This window comes from Podarcis pityusensis (genome assembly GCF_964106645.2).
Source record: "Podarcis pityusensis genome assembly, chromosome: 3".
Classification (NCBI taxonomy): Eukaryota; Metazoa; Chordata; class Lepidosauria; order Squamata; family Lacertidae; genus Podarcis; species Podarcis pityusensis.
This window is the reverse complement of record NC_138026.1, coordinates 105615418-105639648: the sequence shown is the minus strand read 5'-3', so window position 1 is coordinate 105639648 and position 24231 is coordinate 105615418. Positions and strand designations below refer to the sequence as shown.

Here is a 24231-nt window from a genome sequence, read left to right as displayed (position 1 = left end):
CTGTCACATTCCTGTTGGCCACCTTGCTGAGATTCTCGTTTTGTTCCGCCTTTCTTTGATTTTATGATTTATAGCCTTGTTTTAATTGGGTTGCAGGTCTTAACGAAACCGCTGTTTTCCACTGCGAAGCTCATAACGTGAAGGGTGTGGCTACATCGACGGAAGCCCGAATCAATATAAAAGGTCAGCCATAAGTATGACATGAGCTTGATTGTTCCCGCTAAAGCTTTGCTGGTGCACGCCTGCAATTCTTGACTACTTCCAACTTGCTCAGGTTCAGATATTCTGTGATGAGCACAAGGGGAGTGTTGAGAACCTGCCTGTATATCAGTGGGAAGCTGCGCCAATTTCTGGACAGCATTTGGTCTGCGTGATTTCTCAACAATTGTCGTTAGCGATGAGGTGGAGCCTGAAAGATGATTCAGACTGAAATTTGCAGATCTGTCATTATGACTCCCAACGTTCATGTGGAAAATAAGATAAGGCTCTTGCACCTTTCGTAGTAGGCCCAAACACTATCTTAAAATACTTGCTGGAATAAGTGATTTTTTTAATTATTGAACAGCATTTCTGCATGCTAACTTCCCTAAGACACATACTTTTTAAAATCTTTGTTGGAAGCCGCCCAGAGTGGCTGGGGAAACCCAGCCAGATGGGTGGGGTACAAATAGTTATTGTTGTTGTTGTTGTTGTTGTTGTTGTTGTTGTTATTTTATGCATGCTAATAGACACATATCTGTACACTGCATTTGCTTGGGGGACTGCCACCACAAAATCTGGAAGAGTGACCATTTAGAATAGCTGTGTTTCAGTTTGTGCCCTGTTTCGGGAAGAGCAATTTAGGGAATTTTGGGTCAAAAGGCAAACAAGTTTGCCCCAAGGATGGTGTCCTGCAGTGATGAAGGCTCCAGGAATCTCCTACAGTGATGGAGCAATGGAGTCTCAGGTCCTCTTGGGTCTTCTACAGTGGAGTCTTCTGAGTCAGAGGGTACCACTGCTACATCCTCAGGCCAAGGAAGCATCAGTCCTGAAGGTGTGACTGATAGGAGGAGTCTGGGGGCTAGTCCTGCATGCCTTTCGTCTTGAGGTTCGGGGTCCTCACCTCCATCACCCAACGAAGAGAAATCCTTGTCCCTGACCCTGCATGTGGAATTTGCTGCCAAGGAGTGTGGTGGAATCTCCTTCTTTGGAGGTCTTTAAGCAGAGGCTTGACAACCATATGCCAGGAGTGCTCTGATGGTTTTCCTGCTTGGCAGGGGGTTGGACTCGATGGCCCTTGTGGTCTCTTCCAACTCTATGATTCTATGATGTGCTTACAGCCATGTCAAGGCAGTGATTCTTGCTGCCTCTGCCCTTGCAATGTTTGGAGAAACCTCTAGGTCAGAGCTTTCCAAACCTTTTATGTTGGTGACACACTTTTTAGACATGCATCATCTCACGACACAGTAATTCGGTTTTACTAGCAAACTGGAGGTTAAACTAACCCCTTTCCAGCCCCGGGAGGAGCGCAGGGAGCGTTTGCACAACACACAACACACCTACACACTGCAGCCGACACACTAATGTGTCACAACACACAGTTTGGAAAGCTCTGCTCTAGGTCCTATTTGGCTCTCATTGATGTCACTGGAAGCATGATGGGGGTCTGTTGATTTGGGATGGACCTGAATATCAAATAGATTGATTTAAATTCATATATTTTATCTGTTATGATTGGCCCCAATTTACTTTGGGCAGAAGTGAATCCTCTTGTCCCTGACTGACACACATTGTAGGGGACTTTATGTAGCGGGAGAGATTTTTTTTTCCCAAGATCCTGGGATAGATGCTCAAGTTTGTTAAGGTATTCCAGTCAGCAGCAGCCTAATGTAAAAATAAAAATCCCCTTTCCTTTCCTTTGTTTGCTCTCCAGATATCTTCCTAGATTTAGGACTCAGAAAGAACACAGTTTACTTCTAAATAAGGCAAATTGTTATTTTGGGTCCTTAACAGAGATCATACTTAGCTCTGCTTTGCTGTGTTTCTTGCAATGTGTTCCAAAAATAGTTCATCATTCTGTAATTCCTCAAATGGTCAACTAATAGTTATTCCATTATTTCTTTCCAACCAGTTCCACCCGCCATAAAACAGATTTTGAAATTGCATGATTTTTCCCCCCATTGGACCCGAGGCACAGATCCTTATGGATTCTCATCATTTTTACAAGGGATTCTCTCAAACCCACAATTATAGATTGATTGTTCTGTGATTGGTTGTTTTTGTTGTCATCCTATTTAAAACCATAAAGATCTGTAAATTGGATCAGTGGTTTTGTGCTACTGTCAAGCACCAGATCTTTGATTTTTTATTGCACTGTCTACTGATGTAAACTTTAATTTGATGCTGGCTTTTATGGGGTGGGGAACCTTGAGCAGAATCACACAAATCTGTATTTATCCTAATGGATCTGACATTTACCCAGATTTAACTGGAAAAGCAAGCAATATGTCTGTGCATGCACACATTCTCTCTCTCTCTCTCTCTCTCTCTCTCTCTCTCTCTCTCTCTCTCTTTTCTCCCTGTCAGAGTAGTGGTGACTCAGGGGAAGGGGGAGAGAAGCAATTGGGGTGGGGGGTTGTTGCCCAAAACACTCTCTCAAGACTCCAAATGTGTTCAAGGTTGGTGATCCCTGAATAAACTGGCTGCCAAGCCTTTTTTTTTTTTAACACACTCTTGTTTGCTCGAGACGGATTGGCTTTTGGCTTGGATAACACTGTTTCTATTATTTTTCTAAAATTACTTGCGTTTCTAGCTTGCTCTGGGAGCTAACAGCAACTTAAAAATAAAACTGTATAACTCAAAATTCATTAAAACCAGACTGTGACGATGTGTAGATGTATAGTCAGGAGCAATGTGTGTTTGTGGGAGCAGATGTTCCTGCACTGTCCCTTCAGTGCCTTGTCTGGAACACTCATACAGAAGAGACCTTCAGACACTTATTTAAAGTCCTTTATGGGATCTTTCCCCTCCGTAGCAGAAGAGCAACACTTAAGGTGAAAGCCAGAGTCCCAGGTAGTGGTCAGGATGCTGCAGAGCTCAGTCTGAACCCTGTGACTGTAGTGTCATCTTCACCCATTTTTCTTAACGGTGCTTTGAAGCTGCAAAATCAGAGGTGGGGAACCAGTTGTGCCTGGACTAAAACTCTCATTATCCCTGATCTTTAGCCATGCTGGCTGACACGGGTGGACACTGAAGTCCACCCTCTGGAGGGCCACAGCTTTCTCATACCTGAGCTAGAGTGTTGCGCTTAGACTCAGGAGACCTGGGTTCAAATCACTGCAGGCATAAGCATTTAAGAAGACCCCTGCAGGATCAGGCCACTGGATGTCTAGCATCCTGTTCTCACAGTAACCTGAATGCAATAGCACTCTCCCCTCTGCAACGGTTGTGAGTAAAAAAGTGTGGGGGGTGTGCTTGGCAGGCCGGGATGCGGGGGGGGGGACCACGTAAACTTACTCTGAGCATCTTGGAAGAAGGGAGAGGAACAAATACAAACACAAAATCATATTATACCTGAAGGAGCGTCTCCACCCCCATCATTCTGCCTGGACACTGAGGTCCAGTGCCGAGGGCCTTCTGGTGGTTCCCTCGCTGCAAGAAGCCAAGTTACAGGGAACCAGGCAGGGGGCTTTCTCGGTAGTGGCAGCCGCCCTGTGGAACGCCCTCCCACAAGATGTCAAAGAGAAAAACAACTACCAGACTTTTAGAAGACATCTGAAGGCAGCCCTGTTTAGGGAAACTTTTAATGTTTAACAGACCACCGTATTTTAATACTTTGTCGGAAGCCGCCCAGAGTGGCTGGGGAAACCCAGCCAGATGGGCGGGGTATAAATAATAAATTAAAATTATTATTATTATTATTTTATTATTACTAAATGTCTTTTTTGGCTGCCATCCTAAGCACACTCCCAGACTCTTAAACCCCACAGAATACAGTGGAATTTGATTTTGAGTAAACCACCATATAGGATAGTGGGCACTGTCTGGTCATAATTTGGCAAGCAGATAGCTTGGCCGTTTTTATTTCTGCCCCCTCCCCAACGCATAAAATCAAGCAATTCTGATGGTTTTGCATGGTGTCCAGAAGGCCTGGCAATGGTGTGTGTGTGTGTGTTGTGCTGGCTGCCATATTCAAGCACAATTGCTGAAGATCTTGCTCTTTCTAATGCAGGAATCCCTTCCCCTCCTCTTGAGGTGCAAGTGAGGAGCAGAACAGCTCACACGATAGCAGTGTCCTGGGTCCCAGGCTTCGATGGCTATTCGCTTTTGAGCCGCTGCAGAGTTCAGGTATGCCTTTATTCGTTGTTCAGCATTTGTGTGGTTGCTTTTACCTGATGGTACTTCCAGTGCCGTCATACAGTGGTACCTCTGGTTATGTACTTAATTTGTTCCGGAGGTCCGTTCTTAACCTGAAACTGTTCTTAACCTGAAGCACCACTTTAGCTAATGGGGCCTCCTGCTGCTGCTGCGCCACCAGAGCATGATTTCTGTTCTCATCCTGAAGCAAAGTTCTTAACCCGAGGTACTATTTCTGGGTTAGTGGAGTCTGTAACCTGAAGTGTATGTAACCCGAGGTACCACTGTATATACAAATCTCCTCAGAAGTAAGTCCTGTTGAGGCTTTCTCCCAAGCAAGTGAGCATAAGGTTGCAGTCATTGGTACTTCCCTGCCCTCTGTTGCAAGGCTGCAGAATATGGGGGAATGTGGCAATTCTTCTGGGTGCACTGCTGCAAATCAGGATTTCCCTGCATGTCTTAGTTTGCCTTCCTGCAAAGGGAAGCTTGAAAACAGAACTAGTGTTATGCAGAAGGGAAATATATCTAGACCCTGTGATGGTCACCAGCCATTTGGACCTTGATGTGGTTTGTTCTTCGTGTTCATCTTTTGGCTGGACAGGAAATGATACTTTGCATTTTTTAGCATTAAGTACAATTTTTACTGTTTGGGTTATTTTATTTTATTGTATTTTTTTTTGTAAGTCGCTTTGGGGCTCTTCTTAAAGCAGTGAATAAAATTGAAAATAAAGGCTACAGTAAGCTGCTTCTCCTCTGTTAACCTGGGTTCCTGGAAGCCAGGTTTAGCTAAAGGAAGAGAAAGCAAAGGGTGGATGGAAAGAAAAAGAGAGAGTCGCCTTCCTCATTGCTTGGAGTAATATGCGCAACTGGCATTTTCAGTTCTTCTTAAAGAGAATTCTGGGTGGCACATGTAGGAGGAACTCCGATCAGAGTTCATAAGTGAGTCATCTGAGCTACCGAGGTCCAAGTGGCTGTTGTCGATTTTATGAGTTCAGGGTACAAAAGCCTGGCGTCAACTCCTTCAGTGTCTGCCTGCAAGAAATTAAATAGCAAGCGTCTGGTGATGACTGGCTCAGTCATGCAGGTGAAACGGCAACACAGCTCCCTTTGAGTTCATTGATTTACTTACATCCGTGGTCCGCCCTTTCTGTCAGGCTTGAGGGGGAGAACAAGAGCAGAAGATCCCAGCGCAACAGAATGAAACCTTGCTGTCTCACAAGACCTTTGCAGACCTAACCCAAAGCACTGAGGGCCAGCCTAAACAGGTAGACCTCAAAATACTCCTGAAATGTGCTCAGAGGGCCGAGTTTCAGGTGCAAAGGGGTTCTATATCTGGGACAGGCCTCTCTTTCGCCCTTGCTTTCAGGAGCTGATACGTAAGCTTTTTGCAGACATCCATTCCAGGTGTAACTGAGTGCACGGTGGAGAGAAACAAGGTGGCACTTGCTAGCTTGGCTTTCAAACTCCACATGCTCTAGGCATCCTTTGTGCCAGAGTCTGTGTGCACACATCCAAAGGCTGCCTATGCACAAACTGCCCTGGTCAACAGTATGGATCGGGGTTGTATAGTTACTGGTGCCAGATTTTGGGAGGCCTTGAGCAAGAGGCTCTCACTGAGCCCCCCCCCCCCATCTCCAAGCGGGCACAGCTATAAGATGATGGTTGTTTGCATGCAGAAGAACTCAAGTTCAGTTGCATCCCTGGGAGAGAAACCTGTCTAAAACTCTGGAGAGCTGCTGCCAGTCCGTGTAGGCAGTACTGAGCTAAATGGGCTGACCTGGTGTTAGACACCTGCCTATTTTTTTATGATACTGTACAGAGAACACTTTGGATCTCCTTTCCCCAGGAGATCAGATGAGGTCCCTTCCTTTTAATGCTCTTCCTGGAAGCAGAAACCTTTTTGTTTGCCAAGTTGTTGAACACGCTGGCTTAATGTGTGCAGGGTGTCTGTGTGTTTTCCTGTTGCTGTTCTTAAATGTTTAACTCTGGGCTTTATGGCAATGAGTTTAGATTTTATTGCATGTCGCCTTGAGTGCCCTCTGGCTGGGATGGTGGCTGGAGAAAAAAACAACAAGGTTGGGTCCTGCCCCTCCTGTGAATTCTGCCTTAACTATTTCAACTTTCAAAGATCTTGTTGTACCGGCGAAACGCTCTGCAGTTTGAAAATGGCCAGAAGTTATCAAGCGAGGCACTGTCTGCTTAAGCATTTGACACATTTCACAGTAACGCTGAACGCATTTTATCTTGCTTCCCTTCGGTCACGCCGTGTCAAATGAACAGAACTGTGTGGATGTTGGAGCGCAGCCAAATAGCTTTGGTATCTAAGCGGTTGGCGTTTGGGGTTTCTCAGAAGCCACCGGCTTCACAATAACAGTTTGTGCATCCTAAATTCCTGGGGGGAGGGTATTTGTGGGCTGCCATCCTCCACATGGTTAAACAACTTGCATCCCGTTGATTTCTGGGGGGTGGAGGCAGCCTGTATATTAGGGCTGAAGCCCCTAATGTAGCTGTTGAATGCTGAAGCAGGGGGCGTTTGCTTGTTTATTTCGCCTGGAGAAACGGGATACGAGGAACAACACTCTTGCCATCCGGCGTTTATGACCTCGAAAACACAAGGATGCTTCAATTATTTCGTTGCTGCCATTTCAACCCATGCTTCCTCCAGTCAAAGAGCACAGAGGAGTGCAGAATGTTTTCCTCATATCCTCACAACGACCCTGCAAGATAGGTTAGGCTGAGAGCAGATAACCGGCCAACTTTGCAGCTGGACAGGGATTGTGAACTAAGTCTCCCTGCTCTGTTTAACATTCTGCTCTTTACATTATGCTGCTGGTGGCAACCCACATCCCATGGAAGCTGCTAGTTCAGGCAACAAAACACCTATGCATGTTCTGAGTGGCCGGGAGGAAACTGATTTGCTGCTGGAGATGGGGAAAAGGGTGTTTCGAAAGCATGCTAGCGATTGCCAGAAAAGCAACAGGATTCTCCGGTTGGAGGCAATAAGCTACAGAGCCACAACTTCATTAGTGTCCAGCTACACATTTATACACAAACTCAAGTAACTGCATCCTAACAGTATCTGTTAGGATCTGAAGAAGTGTGCATGCACACGAAAGCATATACCAAGAACAAATCTAGTTGGTCTCTAAGGTGCTACTGGAGATTTTTTTATATGTTTCGACTGCATCCTAACAGCGCTGTTTTATTCTTTTCTTTATTAAAAAAAGATATTTCAGGGGTGATTTTGACTAGGAGAACAGCAGCAAGGTGGCAGGTACCTGTTCCCTTGATTCTTTCCTCACCACTATCGTTTCTGGCAGAAAACATTTTTGGAAAACAGAAAAATGGGGCCATTGAAATTAGTGGACCTAATAGTAAAGATAACGGGACCCCTGACCATTAGGTCCAGTCATGGCCGACTCTGGGGTTGTGGCGCTCATCTCACTTTATTGGCCGAGGGAGCCGGCATACAGCTTCCGGGTCATGTGGCCAGCATGACTAAGCCGCTTCTGGCGAACCAGAGCAGCGCACGGAAACGCCATTTACCTCACCTATTTATCTACTTGCACTTTGACATGCTTTAAAACTGCTAGGTTGGCAGGAGCAGGAACCGAGTAACGGGAGCTCACCCCATCACGGGGATTCGAACCACGACCTTCTGATCGGCAAGTCCTAGGCTCTGTGGTTTAACCCACAGCGCCACCCGCATCCCTGGACCTAATAGACTCATGGCCATTAATTTCAACGGGTCTACTCTGAGTACAACTTAGTTGACTACCACCTCTGCTTTGCAAGCAGGCAGTACCTACTTCAGTTTCTGGCATCTCCTGGTAGGACTGGGAAGGGACTGTGGCCGTGACCCTGGAGAGCTGCTGCCAGTCAATGTTGACAATATCAGCTCAATGGACCAAGTAGATCCCTATGTAAAGGGATGAAAGGAATGAAAGAAGGCATTGGCTCTGGCCAGGGAGGGCAGGGTATAAATAAAATTTTTTATTATTTTTTTATTTTTTTATTATTTATTAATTATTATTATTATTATTATTATTCCCTGTATTTGTCACATGCACCGCCGCTTCCATTCTGCTGTAGTCCGCCTTCTGCCACAAACTATGCTGTTCATCTTGCTGCCCACTGTGGTGAAATTATGCAACCCATTTAATTTCGTTGTTCCACTCCATTCATTTAAATGCAAAGGAAACTCGATGCAAATGGCAGGGGGCTTAAATTCAATGGTGTATTGTTTGCAGACCAAAAGCAACAGCAAGAGTAAATATTCACTGGATTGATTTCCATTCTGGACATTGGATGAATAAGTGACTTCTGCTCTCGTTTCCGTCAGAATTCGCCAGCATCCCTAGTTATAAAATAAATTTTTGCACCAGCTAGGTTCTGTGCAGAACAGAGAAAAACCCCAGCCAGAGATCCGTTGCAGAGCCACAAGATCTCATGGATAAGTGACCGAACAACACACTCCGAAGCTGCCACGATTGGCTAAAACAGGTCACAAGAACTCCTGTCTGGAAGCCACAAGCCCATTGCTCCCTGTTCTTTCCATGGCTGGTTGTAGACCAATGGAAAGCCCCAGGATGCAGGCAGAAACCCAACATCCGGGGCAATGCAGGGGTGCAGAGTCACATCCGCACAGCAGGCCGCCCTTTGTGATCATGCTCCGCTTTTAAATAATTGTTTCATTCAGCTGAGGAAGTGCCCTTACATGCAGATAACTGGGCAGCATCAGGATTTCCTCTAGCTGGGACTTATTCCTAAGAAAGGTCAGGGCATATTTTCCCCCATATCTCATTTTGCACAGATGTATTCCTTCTAGTGCCGAAACATAAAAGCATCTGTGAGCCTGGTTATTGCGTTTCCTATGTGATATTTCCACAGTATCAGCTTAAGCAGCACCAGTTGCCTTCTGGAAACTCTAATAAGCTGCTTTTGTGAGTTGCGGTGGGTGGATCAGGAACAGGGTGATGCCTTTCCTTTCTTGATGTTGTCATGTCAATGGTATTTGATGCTGCATTCCTGCTGAAACTCCGGAAATAGGTTGGAAAAAAATAATATTTTTAAAGAAACCCTATGACTTAATATTCTGTAACTGGCCACTTTACAGATACAGTGGTGCCTCGCAAGATGAAATTAATCCGTTCCGCGAGTCTCTTCGTCTTGCGGTTTTTTCGTCTTGCGAAGCACGGCTATTAGCGGCTATTAGCGGCTTAGCGGCTTTAAGAAAAAGGAAACAAACTCGCAAGACGTTTCGTCTTGCGAAGCAAGCCCATAGGGAAATTCGTCTTGCGGAACGACTCAAAAAACGGAAAACTCTTTCGTCTTGCGCGTTTTTCGTCTTGCGAGGCACCACTGTACTGTAATAAAGGAACAGAATTTATGAATTCGAGAGCATTCAAAATCCCCAAGGCAAGACCGTTTTTAGAGCTCTTAGCATTTGATACTCACAAAACCAGGCCAGAATTACTGTGGTGTTGATGTTTTTAAAAGGCAATGTGGTGTGTGATTTGGTTTGGTTCCTTTCTCTGGACCAAATGGCCTCAGACACCTTTGGGAACACAAGAGCCAGTAAGGTGATGGCAAATGAAATACACCCAAAACAGAAACAGCTGGTTTTGATTACGCTTGCGTATTTGCCTGCCAGAGCATCTGGTAGCATCAAGGGCTGCTTAATTTTCGTTTACTGTCTGGTGGTGTGCAGCAGTGAAGTGAATGCTGCCAGAGATGAGGCTAGATTTGAGCGATACAGGCAGGGAGAATGAGACTGGGTTCTGCAAAAAGAAAAATTTTAAAAAATAAAGATAAATGTGCCGTGTACAATGTAAAGGTAAAGGTAAAGGGACCCCTGACTATTAGGTCCAGTCGTGGCCGACTCTGGGGTTGCGGCGCTCATCTCGCTTTATTGGCCAAGGGAGCCGGCGTACAGCTTCTGGGTCATGTGGCCAGCATGACTAAGCCGCTTCTGGCGAACCAGAGCAGCGCATGGAAATGCCATTTACCTTCCCGCCAGAGCTATTTATCTACTTGCACTTTGACGTGCTTTTGAACTGCTAGGTTGGCAGGAGCTGGGACTGAGCAACGGGAGCTCGCCCTGTTGCGGGGATTCGAACCGCTGATCAGCAAGTCCTAGGCTCTGTGGTTTAACCCACAGCGCCACCCGCATCCCTTGTACAATGTACCTGGCTTGTTTTAATGATAATTTGAGAGGGGCGACAATACAGAGAAAAATTGTTCTCCACTGAGGGTGAAGGTAAGAATCATTGCCTTCACTTTTATTTGGCTGCAGGTGGGAAATCATGTGGCTAAATACAAAGACTTAATGTCTTTGCGAAAACAAACAAGCAGACACCCTGCACACAAAAAGATAGCAGGTCAGGGATGAGGGTTCTAGTTTCTCCCTGCCATTCTTATTTTCTAGCTACAGGGATTTGTATGTTTGTTTTCTCTCTGGACACATCTAGTCACATAAGCCCTCACCGTGAAGATTTGCAGCTCATTTTATGACTCAGGTGAGAGCTAGGCCTAGGCAGATTCAGGAATTTCTAGTTGCTTTCCCTCTTCACATGAGTAACGCATGGAGAAACTTTGGTTTGACTCCAAATGTGTTTCTGTAGCTTGTGTTGGGCCTTGAAACCTCTCTTCCTCTCGCCTTGGGGCATTTGCTGTAACTCTGTGGAAAGGAAAGTTTCCCCATGTGCTCAGCCATGAGCCATTCCTTGCTGTTCAACATGCTTATTTTCTGTGGCGAGAGGGTGGGCTTGCCACTTCTCTTCTTGCAAATTACACAGGGCTGCTGGCAGATAATTGTGCCTGTAGCTTTGGAACTCCTTGCTGAATCATCTTTACCTTAACCATTTTTGTTCCTCATTTCAGGTGACGGATGCTTTTGCACCAAGCAATGCCTCTGTGTTGGTTTTCAACACTTCTGTGCCTCCTCATCTGTACCGTATTCAGAATCTGGGGGCCTTGAAGGATTATAACATCCGTGTTTCTTGTATGAACGAAGTAGGCTGGTCTGCCTTCAGCCCGTGGATAACTGCCAATACAACAGAAGGAGGTAAGTAAAACAAACTATTTCAGGGTTAGCAAAGTCTGTAACCTGAAGCGTCTTTAACCCGAGGTACCACTGTACTGTCAATTAGGATAGCGGCTGCTGCATGGGAATGTAGTTGTGCGAATGTTGTGGGCGCCTATTGGACAGCGTCAGTGACATCACTGATGATGAGCAACGCACCCACCCACCCTGCTCTCATATCTGTGCCATTTTCTTAGCAGATGGGTATTCACTTTCTGTGCCACTCAAGCAGTGCATGTAGTCCTTAAAAAAAAAATCAAGAGTGGAAGGCACTAGCAAGCCCTACATACCCTGTGCCTATCTTGTGATCTACATACTTTTGTTTTTGTCTTGTTCTTTGAATGCTGTATGCTCCCACCCCAACAATTCTGCAGCTTGCATCTTCCCAAAGTCAACAAAATGGGGAAATGACCAGCCTTCTGTTTTTCCACTGTGTGTTTTTCAGCTCCCTCTGCTCCGCCTGGGAATGTCACGCTCTCCGTCAATGAGTCCAGCTCTTCTGTGATCGTCACGTGGATAAAGCCTCCCTCTGCACAGATGAACGGTGAACTTCAAGGCTACAGCATCTCTCATGTGTGGCAGAATTCAGAGGTGTTTGTAAGTATTGAAACAATGCCTTCATTCACATGTCACCCTAAACAATGGTTAATGATAGCCAAGGTTTTTAGACCAACAGGAAACCTTGGTTTGCCAAGCATATTTGAATTGTATTTTATAAACCATAGAGAAGCAGTAAGGCTGGGCCCAATGATCAACTATGGTTTGCTAAACTATGGTTTATAAACTATGGGTTAGTTTTACATGCAAACCAGGCCAGTGAACAACCCAGGTTCCTATTGACCAGAGCTTTTAAAGTTATTTTGAACACTGATTAAGGGAAATGCAGGTACTGATGTATCGCACAAATGCAACTAAGGCAGAGTGGTGAATTTGCTCAGGGAAAGGGATGTTCCCTCTGCAAATGGCCCCAGATATTTAGCAGCAGTTAAGAGATTGAGGTGGCAGTCCTACACTCACTTATCTCATGGTTAGTCCTGCTGAACTCAGTAAGAATGTATTTCTAAGTAGACATGCACAGGATTGCACCGTGAGGCTCTTAAGTCTGCACTGCTCCAGACTTGGCATTCATCCTATATCCCTGGCTTTATGAATGAGTGAAGAAGATTTGGCCCTAAAATCTTCAGCTGCTTGTAGCTTAAAAGGATGTTTGGGAAGACCCTGTGATCTAATACTTTGAAGCCTTTTGTGTTTGCTTATGAGAGCATTGCAAAAAGCCTGTTGAACTTCGAGACCTTGTCGAGTGGGGAGTCTTACTCACAGCAAGCCTCACTCATCCCTCCCAGCCTCTGAGCAGGTAGAGAACGGCAGTGAAGTCCCCACTTTTATCTGAAATGTGTCGGCCTACATCAGAAAAATTGTGGCATCACATAGCTACAAGTCCCATGAGGAAGGAAAAAAGAAAACAAGAAGTTTATACTTGTGATAGAAGCATGATCCGAAACAGATCCTGATTCCTAGTTTAGGTTTCCACTGAGTTGATTTTATTTATATTAGATTGGCTTTTTGAGTCCAAAGTTTGAGGTATTGAAAAGAAACTGCACCACGGCTCACCAAAATCCTATGCATGCTTACGCTGAAGTAAGCACTGTTGTGTTCATTGGGGCTTGCGCTCATGTCAGTGTGCAAATGTTTTCGTTGTTTTCAAATCTCCCATGGAAGGGGGGGAATGTGATTCATGCTTGTTTTCTGTACGACTTGAGTTTTCTGTTCCCTTTTTAATGTTTTTGGGATCTGGGAATCAAAGGGCTCAAACCCACTGAAATCAGCAAAGTGATAATATGGTCTTGTGACTAGTCTAGGGTGGAGACGCAAACTCATCAACTTGTCTTAACTAAAGGTCACTTCCTTCATCCTCAGAGAAGGAAGGCATAAATCTAAGCATCTTACCTCTCTAGAAAAATGCTGGATGCCAAAACTTTTAATATCTAGGCAGTTCACATTCTGCATGTGCCTGCAGCTTCTGAGATGTAATAAAACACACTCCATTGTTTGCTCTTGAACATTCCTGAGTACGACAGAAAATCATTTGTTAGGCTGTAAGTTCTTAATGAAGCCCTTTCAAAAGACAAGTGGCTTCTAGGAACAGGACGGATTTATTATGCAGCAGAAGTTGCTTAGGCAAGAGTTTAATACGCTTGTAAGATGGTGCAAGGGACGCGGGTGGCGCTGTGGGTTAAACCACAGAGCCTAGGGCTTGCCGATCAGAAGGTCGGCGGTTCGAATCCCCGCAATGGGGTGAGCTCCCGTTGCTTGGTCCCTGCTCCTGCCCACCTAGCAGTTCGAAAGCACGTCAAAGTGCAAGTAGATAAAGTGCAAGTAAGCTCTGGGGTTGCGGCGCTCATCTTGCTTTACTGGCTGAGGGAGCCGGCGTACAGCTTCCGGGTCATGTGGCCAGCATGACTAAGCCGCTTCTGGCGAACCAGAGCAGCGCACGGAAACGCCATTTACCTTCCTGCTGGAGCGGTACCTATTTATCTACTTGCACTTTGACGTGCTTTCGAACTGCTAGGTTGGCAGGAGCAGGGACCGAGCAACGGGAGCTCACACCATCGTGGGGATTCGAACCACCGACCTTCTGATTGGCAAGTCCTAGGCTCTGTGGTTTAACCCACAGCACCAGTAGCTTAGGGCCTCATCAAACCTAAATCTGGCCCTGCTCCAGATAAACCACGAGCTGTAAACCAAGAACAAACCTTGGCTATATAAAGGGGTACATAAACAGATTTGACTTGTGACCCTTCATCACCACCCTTTGCTCCATGTTAACCAGTATCCAATCCCTCCTTTGTTAAAGCTTCCCCATTTTGGGGTGGTGTGTGTGCCACTCGGTCTATTAATGATCAGCTGAGAGCCTTAATCGTTTCATAATTTTGCCTAGTTCCTGTTTACACAGACCTTTGATACAGCCTTATTCAGTTGAAGCTGTACTACCGTAACACATTGCCCTACAAAGACACTGAGCATTACATGCCAGCCTGCCAGCTGGACTGTGAGTCACAGAAGAAGTTATTTTGTGTGTGTTTTGGTTTTCAGTAGCGGTTCAGCAGGAAGCAGGACCTGTCGTTCTTTCAGCTGTTCAGCTGACTCACTAGATGTCCAGGAAATAACAGGGAATTGACGGGAAAGGGAATCTCTTGTGTCAAATCAGATATGCTAGCGTTCTTGGAGGGATATCTGGCTGGGATGCCGCTGCGTCACTTAAGCTTATTAAAACAATTTGCTTTGCTCCTGCGTAAAGGTGCTTTAGCTGTAAGTGCCCAAATGCCCATTTCGTCTCTGGAGGAATTCTAGCTACAAGCATGGCATCTAAGATCAAAACGGCACCTTGCCTGTCTGCTGAATTTCCATGTACACAAACAAATATCACAAGTGTTAAGAGAATGCCTAGTTGTCAGAATTAATATTTTCCTTAAAGGCAGTGCTGCTTTAAACACAGGTAATTTCCAGACCATTAGTAAGCGTTCAAGAATATCTTAAGGTTGCAGTCCTGTGCATGTTTACTTAGAAATAAGTCTCATTTTTGTTAATTGGGCTTATTCTCAAGCAAGTGGACATCAGATTGCACTCTGATGCTCTGTGTCAAATATTCATGGGCAAACATGTGAGATGAGGTTGGCTTTGGGTTCCCAAGATTCCTGAAGCCCAGTTATTTTGCCTGTTCTCTGTTCCTTGTATAGCAACTGGTTTTGCCCCATTTGTTTATCTTCAAAGTGGCACTTTTTATGTGTTTAATTATGTTTATTGATCCTTGTCCAAAGATATACAAAAGTTCATGTCCAATACAAAGTATCTTTTCATAATACACTGAAATAAAAGAGATGTTTCATCTTAAAAGGATCGGAGGTGGAAAGAAGAAGAAAAGAGTAAAAAGGGGGGGAAAGGAGGAAGGAAGAACGAAAGAAGAGAGAGATGGAAAAAAGAATAAAGAAAGATAAAAAGACTCCCGGTTCTTTGTCCTGCAGCTAAATATCATATTCACTCATTAACTTCCAACCACTCTATCTTCCGTAAACCAATATTTTTTCAGTCTTCAAATCCAGATATTCCAAGTTCATTCTCTCGTTCACACAAAAAATCCATAAAAGGTTTACAATCCTTAATCAATGTCAGTAATGGTTTTTCTCTAATTAAACACATTAACTTTGTGGTTTAAGTGGTACTTCTTGCTGGGAACATTCCTGTGGCTTTGCAAATTCAGAAAGGAGTGGGAAAAGGCTGAGCACAGAGAGAAAGCAATGAATTTTACAAACCATTCCCATCCTCGGCTTTCTGATAGCACTCCAGTTTGGGGAGTTTTTTGTTCGTCTGTACCCCCCTCTTGATTATTTGGCTCTGCCTGTAAGGAGGACAGGTTTGCAATGACGGGGCTTGATGGTCCACAGCTGGAAGCTTGCAGAACTGGGTAAAATTTATGTTGAATTTTGACTCTGGCAGTAAGAGCGTTTACAAAGAAATGCTGGCCAGAGCTACCATCCCGTACTTGGAGTGCTCTCTTCACGGAAACTGTGGCTCTCCATGAATCAATAGCTGTTCTCTTGACATGAGCGCTGCCTGTTTATGTTCAGCAAACAAGCATGAAATCTGATCTGGAAATCTGTTGGATGGGGATAAATGTTGGCTTTTCAGCTAATTATCTAGTCTAATGGGAGGAAATGGGTCTACGAAGGGGAAAGTCTTTCCCCATTAATTCCTCTGTGTTTTAAAGAACCTCTCCCCCCTTTGCAGCAGAATCTCTCTTCGCGTACCGGTAAAGATTCCAGTGCCGTTCACATTCCAATCGTGGCCATCAATGCAACCTGCATGGTGCGAGTCGCTGCCATTACAAATGGCGGAGTGGGGCCATTCAGTGATCCAGTGGCAGTTTTTATTCCAGGAAATGGTAAGTTGGACTAATGTAGCGCGATAATGAGCTAAGGGACACTTGCAGCTTGGCTGTTTCTTGAGGTGGAATTCAGTGGCCAACCTAGATGGCTTTAAAAAGAGGATTGGGCGAATGAACAAAGCATAAGGCTATTAGCCACAATAGCTGTTCTCTGCCTCCACAGTCAGAGGCAGTGATGCTTCTGAATGTCCGTTGCTGGGTACCACAGGTGGGGAGAGTTTTCTTGTGCTTGGGCCCTGCTTGAGGGTTTCTCACAGGCTGCCCACTGTGAGACCAGGATGCTGGCCTAGACGGGCCATTGGTCTGATCCAGCAAGCTCATCTTTATGTTCTTATCATAATCTGGCAAATTCCAGGCTGTGCAATAAAAGTTTATTTGGAGCTGTTGCGCAACACACATGCTTGCCACCCCCAAATCAGACTTTTTGCAATAAGAAAAGTGTTGGAGAAATGCAGTGGAAGGCGGGGGACAACTTTGTTTGTTGTTGTTAAAAAAAATTACAGTTTTCAAGTTTATACATTTCACTAATTTTATACATTTCCTTAATTTTACAATCATTTTGACATTTCAAAACTTGACTTCCTTCCCCCTCTTATTGCAGTTCCTTAAATTTATTTTTTATATCTTCTGCATATCCAAATTAACCTAATTTGCTCATTTATCCATCTTCTTTAAATATATACTCTTATAAAACTGCAGGTTATCACAATAATCCTGCCAATGTTTTTATCAGTTTACAGTTTACCTGTAAACATTCAATAAACCATTTCCATTCTTTTATAAAAAGTTTGTTATCTTGATTTCTTATTCTTCTGGTAAGTTTCGCCGTTTCTGCATATTCCATAAGTTTTTGTATCCATTCTTCCTTTGCTGGGACTTCTGCTTCTTTCCTTTTTGGGGCAATTAACATTCTTGCCACTGTGGCGTGAGATAGCTTTTGAATGACATAATGTTCCTCTGCATCCTTGCAAACAAATCAGGGCGCATGCCGTGTAAATACTCTACTATGATTTTGTGATTGAACTGAGAGATGGATATTGCAATATAAGTAAAGGTAAAGGGACCCCTGACCATTAGGTCCAGTCGTGGCCGACTCTGGGGTTGCGGCGCTCATCTCGTTTTACTGGCTGAGGGAGCCGGCGTACAGCTTACGGGTCATGTGGCCAGCATGACTAAGCCGCTTCTGGCGAACCAGAGCAGCGCACGGAAACGCCATTTACCTTCCCGCCGGAGTGGTACCTATTTATCTACTTGCACTTTGATGTTCTTTCGAACTGCTAGGTTGGCAGGAGCAGGGACCAAGCGACAGGCGCTCACCCCGTCGCAGGGATTCGAACCACTGACCTTCTGATCAGCAAGTCCTAGGCTCTGTGGTTTTACCCACAGTGCCACCCGCGTCCCTGTATTGCAATATAGTTGCATCTTGAACCTTCAGTAGGGGCCAGTTTGGAACAGGCAAATCTAGTGAAGCCATCCACCTGCACCTACTCTGAACATATTTGAAATCTTCTTGTGACTCTCCCTCATAAGCAGCTCCCCGGGTCCCCAAACTGTCTTTTTCTTCTTCTTTGGCGATCACTCATAGCCGAGTAAAGTTGTCTTCCATAAACACGGTCTTAACAGTGAGTCTGTAAGTGACTGTGGAGGCCAATTCTGGATCCACACGTCCTTCCACAGTGGGGACATAGGTTTCCAGATGGGAGTTGATCATGGTGAGGGTCTGCCAAGCGTGCCTTCCTCTTAGCACGTTTCTCCCTTGCGTCCTGAGTTCGAGTGTCTTCAAAGCCCATGACCCCTTTGGTAAAGGCTGTTCTCCAACTGGAGCGCTCACAGGCCAGTGTTTCCCAGTTGTCGGTGCTTATACTATCTTTTTTAAGATTTGCCTTGAGTCTTTGAACCTCTTTTGTTTACCACTGGCATTACGCTTTCCATTTTTAAGTTGGGAATAGAGTAGTTCCTTTGGAAGACGATAATCAGGCATCCGCACAACATGACCAGTCCATCAAAGTTGATGTTGAAGAATCATAGCTGTAACACTCCCCAGGTCCCCAAACTGTATGAAGATCTCCACTCCCTTTTCTCTGTAACGCGTCTTATTGTCTTAGGTTTCGTATCTACTGCCTCTTCTTCAACTCCAGCATCAAGAAGCACACATTCACTGACGATAGTCCTCGGGTTTATATGTGGAGTTTTCATCGTCGGGTTAATCCTGTATGTGTCTGTGATTATCAGGAAAAAGTTCACAGAAGAGACCAAGTTTGGGTAAGTACACACACAAAAAGACAAAATTCTAATCATTTTAAGCTTGGGAGCTGGTTTCTAGGGGCCTATTCACACCTTTAGCCGAAATTCACTGAGCGATGCAAAAGTTCCCTGGGTTTCAGGAGGAATCTGCCATAAAGCTGGCATTAACGTCCACCTTTAATGTTGAGCAAGAAAACCTCCATGCATCTAGGATAGTCACGATCCTCTGTGATGAAAGCTACCTTCTAAAGTCTATATTAAGCAGGATAATTGAAAAGAGGTCAGTGTGGTTGGCTAGTTAAGTGTTGAACTCCCAGGCTCAGCCCAAGACTTAAGTAAGTTAGGCTGAAATAGTATGCATGTTTGCATGTCAGTAAGAGCCATTGAGCACAGTGGGGCTTACTTCTGAGTAAAACTACAGAGGTCTGTAGGACTGACTCCCCAGCAAGAATGCACAGGATGGCAGCCTTAAGCATCCGTTTAATTTCCTCCTGCTGAAACAAAATTGGATTTAAATAAACTGGATTTTAGCTCCATGATGCCCCAGTGAGTAGTAAGAAAGGACACAGAGCCCAAATTCATGTAAATTCATGTAATGAGCAGATTTGGATAATAGAGGCTCTGTAACCTTTTTGTGAAGCATGATTCAGTTGAGCATGTGATTGTGAACAGTTTTCTGACTGCTAAAGGTTTTAATTGTCTTGGATATTTTTACAAAAAAATAATAATAACACACAGTCAAGTTTCTCTGAACTTAAGGCCACTCTAATCTGCACCCTCTGCCTTAGGTCCCCTTTTGGTCATTCTAAAATTGGGAGGAATCAGGAATCAGAGGAATTGGGAGGAATCACAGGAATCAGATTTATTTTAGGGGGGCAGCCCTCTAGAAATAGAACAGGTTGTGCTTTGCAACTGTGAATCCTGTTTACAACACACAGCTCTTCTGATCCTTAGTCACTTTTAACATGGGAGGCTGTTGTTTTATCCAAGGATTGTTTTCTTGCATCAACAAAGGCCCATTGTAATCCTAGCTCACAAAACTCCTTCCCTTGTGACCTTATACAACGAAGTTCCAAACAGATCAGCTCTTGCCCTTTTCTCGTAAGACCTTTTGAAATGAGCAGCTGTTCTGAGTGGGCCAGAGAGAGAGAGAGAGAGAGAGAGAGAGAGAAGTTTATTCCTAATGTGCCTCTGAAAACTGGGCTGTGGCAAAGCCTTGAAGCAGAATAATAATGCCCTAATTGGTGATTGTGTACATGTTTCTGCACATCTGTTCAAGAAGGACAAGGTGTGTTTCCCACCCCCACAAACCTACACAGATCTAACTTTTAAAAGATTGAACCCTGGAGAATCACAGCGAACAAGTCGCTGTGACATTTGTTTAAAGGGGTGTGGAACTTTTTTCAGGCAGAAAAAAATGGTTTTTCATTCTTATCTGGGCAACATGCACACTCTGTCCCCTCTAGGCATTGCCAGTGTTTAGGACCCGTTCCAGAAGTATATGAAGCAGGGCTGGTGAGGGGTGTGTGGCTATTAAAAGAGATGGAGAGGCGAACTTCTTACAGGAGCAGTGTGACAGCTGCCACCACCTCCCTCTGCTTTCCAAGGCTTTAAGGCATTTCCTCCTTGCCAGCTCTCTGGCAAAAATGTCTTTAGACAGCAGAGTGTAGGGAGGTCAGGTCACTCCCTTCCCCATGCACTCCTTTAGTGTAGAAAGCTACCCTCCCACCAACTCTTCGTATCCATATATTTAATAAACAGATACACATCTGGTCTGCCCTTTAGCAAGTCAACAGTGTGACGCGGCAGCTAAAAAAGCCAATGCAATTCTGGGCTGCATCAATAGGAGTATAGCATCTAGATCAAGGGAAGTAATAGTGCCACTGTATTCTGCTCTGGTCAGACCTCACCTGGAGTACTGTGTCCAGTTCTGGGCACCACAGTTCAAGAAGGACACTGACAAACTGGAACGTGTCCAGAGGAGGGCAACCAAAATGGTCAAAGGCCTGGAAACGATGCCTTATGAGGAACGGCTAAGGGAGCTGGGCATGTTTAGCCTGGAGAAGAGGAGGTTAAGGGGTGATATGATAGCCATGTTCAAATATATAAAAGGATGTCACATAGAGGAGGGAGAAAGGTTGTTTTCTGCTGCTCCAGAGAAGCGGACACGGAGCAATGGATCCAAACTACAAGAAAGAAGATTCCACCTAAACATTAGGAAGAACTTCCTGACAGTAAGAGCTGTTCGACAGTGGAATTTGCTGCCAAGGAGTGTGGTGGAGTCTCCTTCTTTGGAGGTCTTTAAGCAGAGGCTTGACAACCATATGTCAGGAATGCTCTGATGCTTGGCAGGGGGTTGGACTCGATGGCCCTTGTGGTCTCTTCCAACTCTATTTCTATGATTCTATGATTCTATAAGTTATACTGGTAGTGCAGTGGCAAATTCAGAAGTGCAGTGTCGCGTCATGACAGACCCTTCTAAGACAACAGTATAATCCTACAATTATGCAAGAATAATATTTAGAGATGCATTGCAACTCCACACACTGCCCTTCACGCGGGCAAACAATTTGGCACTCCAATGTCTTATTTTGGCGCAATGTAAGTTGTATTTTCCTTGAGGTTCAACTGCACACAACGGAACGTGCACACCATTCTGTAGAAACTGGAGCACCTTATGTTTTCGGTGTCTCTAAATGCTTTGCTTTGGAGCATACAGAATAACTCTTCCTTGGTGTTCTCCCTTCTCCAGAATGACCCTAAGAATGGCTGACTCTCCTCCTTTTACTTTCCTCCTTTCACTCTTAAGTGAGAAGACTTCTTAGCAGTGGGTAAAAAGTCTCCCTTTCCCTGCCGATTGGGTGGCTGTAAGTTGCTGGAGACATGGAAGTTGCTGGGACCCTGCTGCAGAAATATTAACAGGTCTTCGATTCCTCAGACACCTCTGAGCTACATCAGCTTTCAGTAAAGATACTTGTTGAGTTTGGCTTTAAAGTAAACTTATTACCTTCTTTGCAAAACTCCCAACAGCTTAGTACACTTGAGTGGTGCTATTCCAAGTTGCTCAGTTCCCAAGCTCCATCACATCACCAAAACCACAGCTTTTTGGAGGGCACTATGGGTGATTTGAGCTCGGATATTGTGAAATGTTGGTCTTTTGTGTTCTGTTGTGCTGATCTGGGATATTAGAGGAAGTAAGGAAACTGACTCTCTTAGTTTTGTTTAGATGGAAACTTCCCTCTTCGGGTGATGATGATGATTATTAATGTCTATTGCAGCCTTCCTCCCAAAGGTGCACAGAGTAGCAAACAACAAAGCAGTAAAACAATATGATTTGAAATAAAATAAAAACATATTTCAAAGACTAAAAGCTCTAAGCATTTAAAAACAATAAGAATAGCCACTTGGGAGGTGAGGGGCAGGATTTCAGAAAAAGATAAACCATTTATTGTGTGCTTTGTCCCTCTTCTATGATTCTTACTCCTTTTCTTTCTTTCTTTCTTTTTCTATGCATGTTAATTGCCTTCAGGTTAATCGCTTTGGCCTTTCCAGCTCAGAAAGTCTTGGTTTCTCTTTGAGAAGCTTGGAACTGCGAGCCAGGAAGGGAAAACACAACAGTGTACGGAAGCGAAAGTTTATAGGGTTTTACATTGTTATTCATAAGAGCGTGGTTATAGGAATAGGAAATGAATAATCCATTTAGCTTTCCCCCCCTGCCCCAAAATAGCTGAGTGACTCAGCATTCTTTCATAGTCAAGTTTAATTCAGGAGTCTATTCGAGATAAAGTAATGGAATTGAGTGTATCGGTCAAGCCATTCAAAGGAAAAACATGAGAATAGTGACGTTTCCTATTGTTTTTAATTCATTGTGAGCCCAACACCTGTCTGTGACGACCCCCTGGCCTCGTTCTGCAGCTGTGAATTCCGTGCTTTCCATAAAATTCAGGCTGAGGGGAATACTGTTACAGTGCCATGACAATGTTGTTCTTTCTGTCCACCCACCCGCTCTTAGGTACGCCTTCAGCAGTGATGAGTCAGAACTGGCTGTAAATTACAGAGCAAAGAAGTCCTACGGCCGCAGAGCTGTTGAACTGACACGTAAGTTTTGGATGTGTCACTACAGCTGCTTAATGTTTTGTTTCTTTATTTTAAAAAAACAAAAAACAGTGGTACCTCAGGTAACATACGCTTCAGGTTACATACGCTTCAGGTTACAGACTCCGCTAACCCAGAAATAGTACCTTGGGTTAAGAACTTTGCTTCAGGATGAGAACAGAAATCGTGCTCCGGCGGCGCAGCGGCAGCAGGAGGCCCTATTAGCTAAAGCGGTGCTTCAAGTTAAGAACGGACCTCCGGAACGCATTAAGTACTTAACCTGAGGTACCGCTGTAACGCATTTGGTGGATTAAAATTATTTATCTGAGGCCGCCCTCTGGGTGCCCCCTCCAAGATGGAGGCACAGAGGGTGACAATGATAGACAGGGCCTTTTCAGTGGTGGCTCCTCACTTGTGGAGGACCCCTAGAGAGATTCCCCCCCCCCAGCACCATCATTAGTATCCTTTTGTTGTCAAGTAAAACGTATGTCTTCTCCCAGGCGTTTAGCGGTTGATGGTGCTTATTGATGGAGATATATATGTACATTGCTGCTGCCTGCCTTATGGGTTTTTTGTATGGCTTTTATCTATGTTATGCTAGACGCTCTTAAAGTTTTATAAGTCACTTGCTGATACTCTACTTTTCTTTTTTGGTAAGGAAGAGAAAATCCCCCTCTCAAGGGTCAGTCAGTCACTAGATTATTCACCCCTGCTCTGAAGTAGAATAGTCAAGGAAAAGCTGTACTACGTAACTTTGCAGCTTGGTGTTGACCAAGCTAAAGTTAAAGCAGGGGTCAGCAAACTTTTTCAGCAGGGGGCCAGTCCACTGTCCCTCAGACCTTGTGGGGGGCCGGACTATATTTTTTTTAGGGGGGGGGATGAACGAATTCCTATGCCCCACAAATAACCCAGAGATGCGTTTGAAATAAAAGGACACATTCTACTCATGTAAAAACACGCTGATTCCTGGACCGTCCGTGGGCCGGATTTAGAAGGTGATTGGGCCCCGGGCCTTAGTTTGCCTACCAATGAGTTAAAGCATAAAAGAGGCCCCCCGCTTCCTTGGGTGCCAGCAGGTGTCCTCTGGTTGTCTTAGGCTTTTGAATCAAAATGTGTGCCGTCTCCCTTTTCCCCAACTCATCAGAAGGCCTCTCTTGCAGTGGGCAGCCTTGGTGTGAGCGAAGAGCTACAGGAGAAACTCCAGGATGTTGTGATTGTTAGGACCAACCTGGCTCTAGGGAAGATCTTGGGAGAAGGTAAGAATGGGAAACCCTAAGTGAGTCCTTCTGCTCCCCAGACTGGCAGGAGAAAGCTCCTGCTTGCCCTCTGCTGGGCAAGGTGAAATCTAGCTCCCTTAACATCTACAAGACCAGACTTGCTCCCTGGGAAAACATCAAAGGGTTGAAGCACACTTAACTCACAGGAAAGGCTACATCATCATCATCATTATTAAATTCATTATCATCATTTCATTACATTTCATTACTTCATTTCATTTCATTATTTTAAAAAAGTTTTTATTTCTACTTTT

At 44.7% G+C, this 24231-nt stretch overlaps 1 protein-coding gene across 3 annotated transcripts in view; it reads left to right on the top strand.

Moving 5' to 3' along the window:
* The window catches only part of MERTK (MER proto-oncogene, tyrosine kinase), a 51650-nt gene that overhangs the window by 14170 nt on the left and 13249 nt on the right, over positions 1-24231 (top strand). The window contains exons 5-12 of one of the 3 annotated variants that reach the window (XM_080998126.1): positions 97-183; positions 4211-4326; positions 11218-11401; positions 11865-12016; positions 16208-16358; positions 18467-18623; positions 22618-22703; positions 23861-23956. In XM_080998126.1, the coding sequence (XP_080854252.1) occupies positions 97-183; positions 4211-4326; positions 11218-11401; positions 11865-12016; positions 16208-16358; positions 18467-18623; positions 22618-22703; positions 23861-23956 (1029 nt within the window). Of the gene's footprint in view, positions 1-96; positions 184-4210; positions 4327-11217; positions 11402-11864; positions 12017-16204; positions 16359-18466; positions 18624-22617; positions 22704-23860; positions 23957-24231 lie in introns of all 3 variants that reach the window. The other 2 variants (XM_080998127.1, XM_080998125.1) reach the window with 2 other exon arrangements.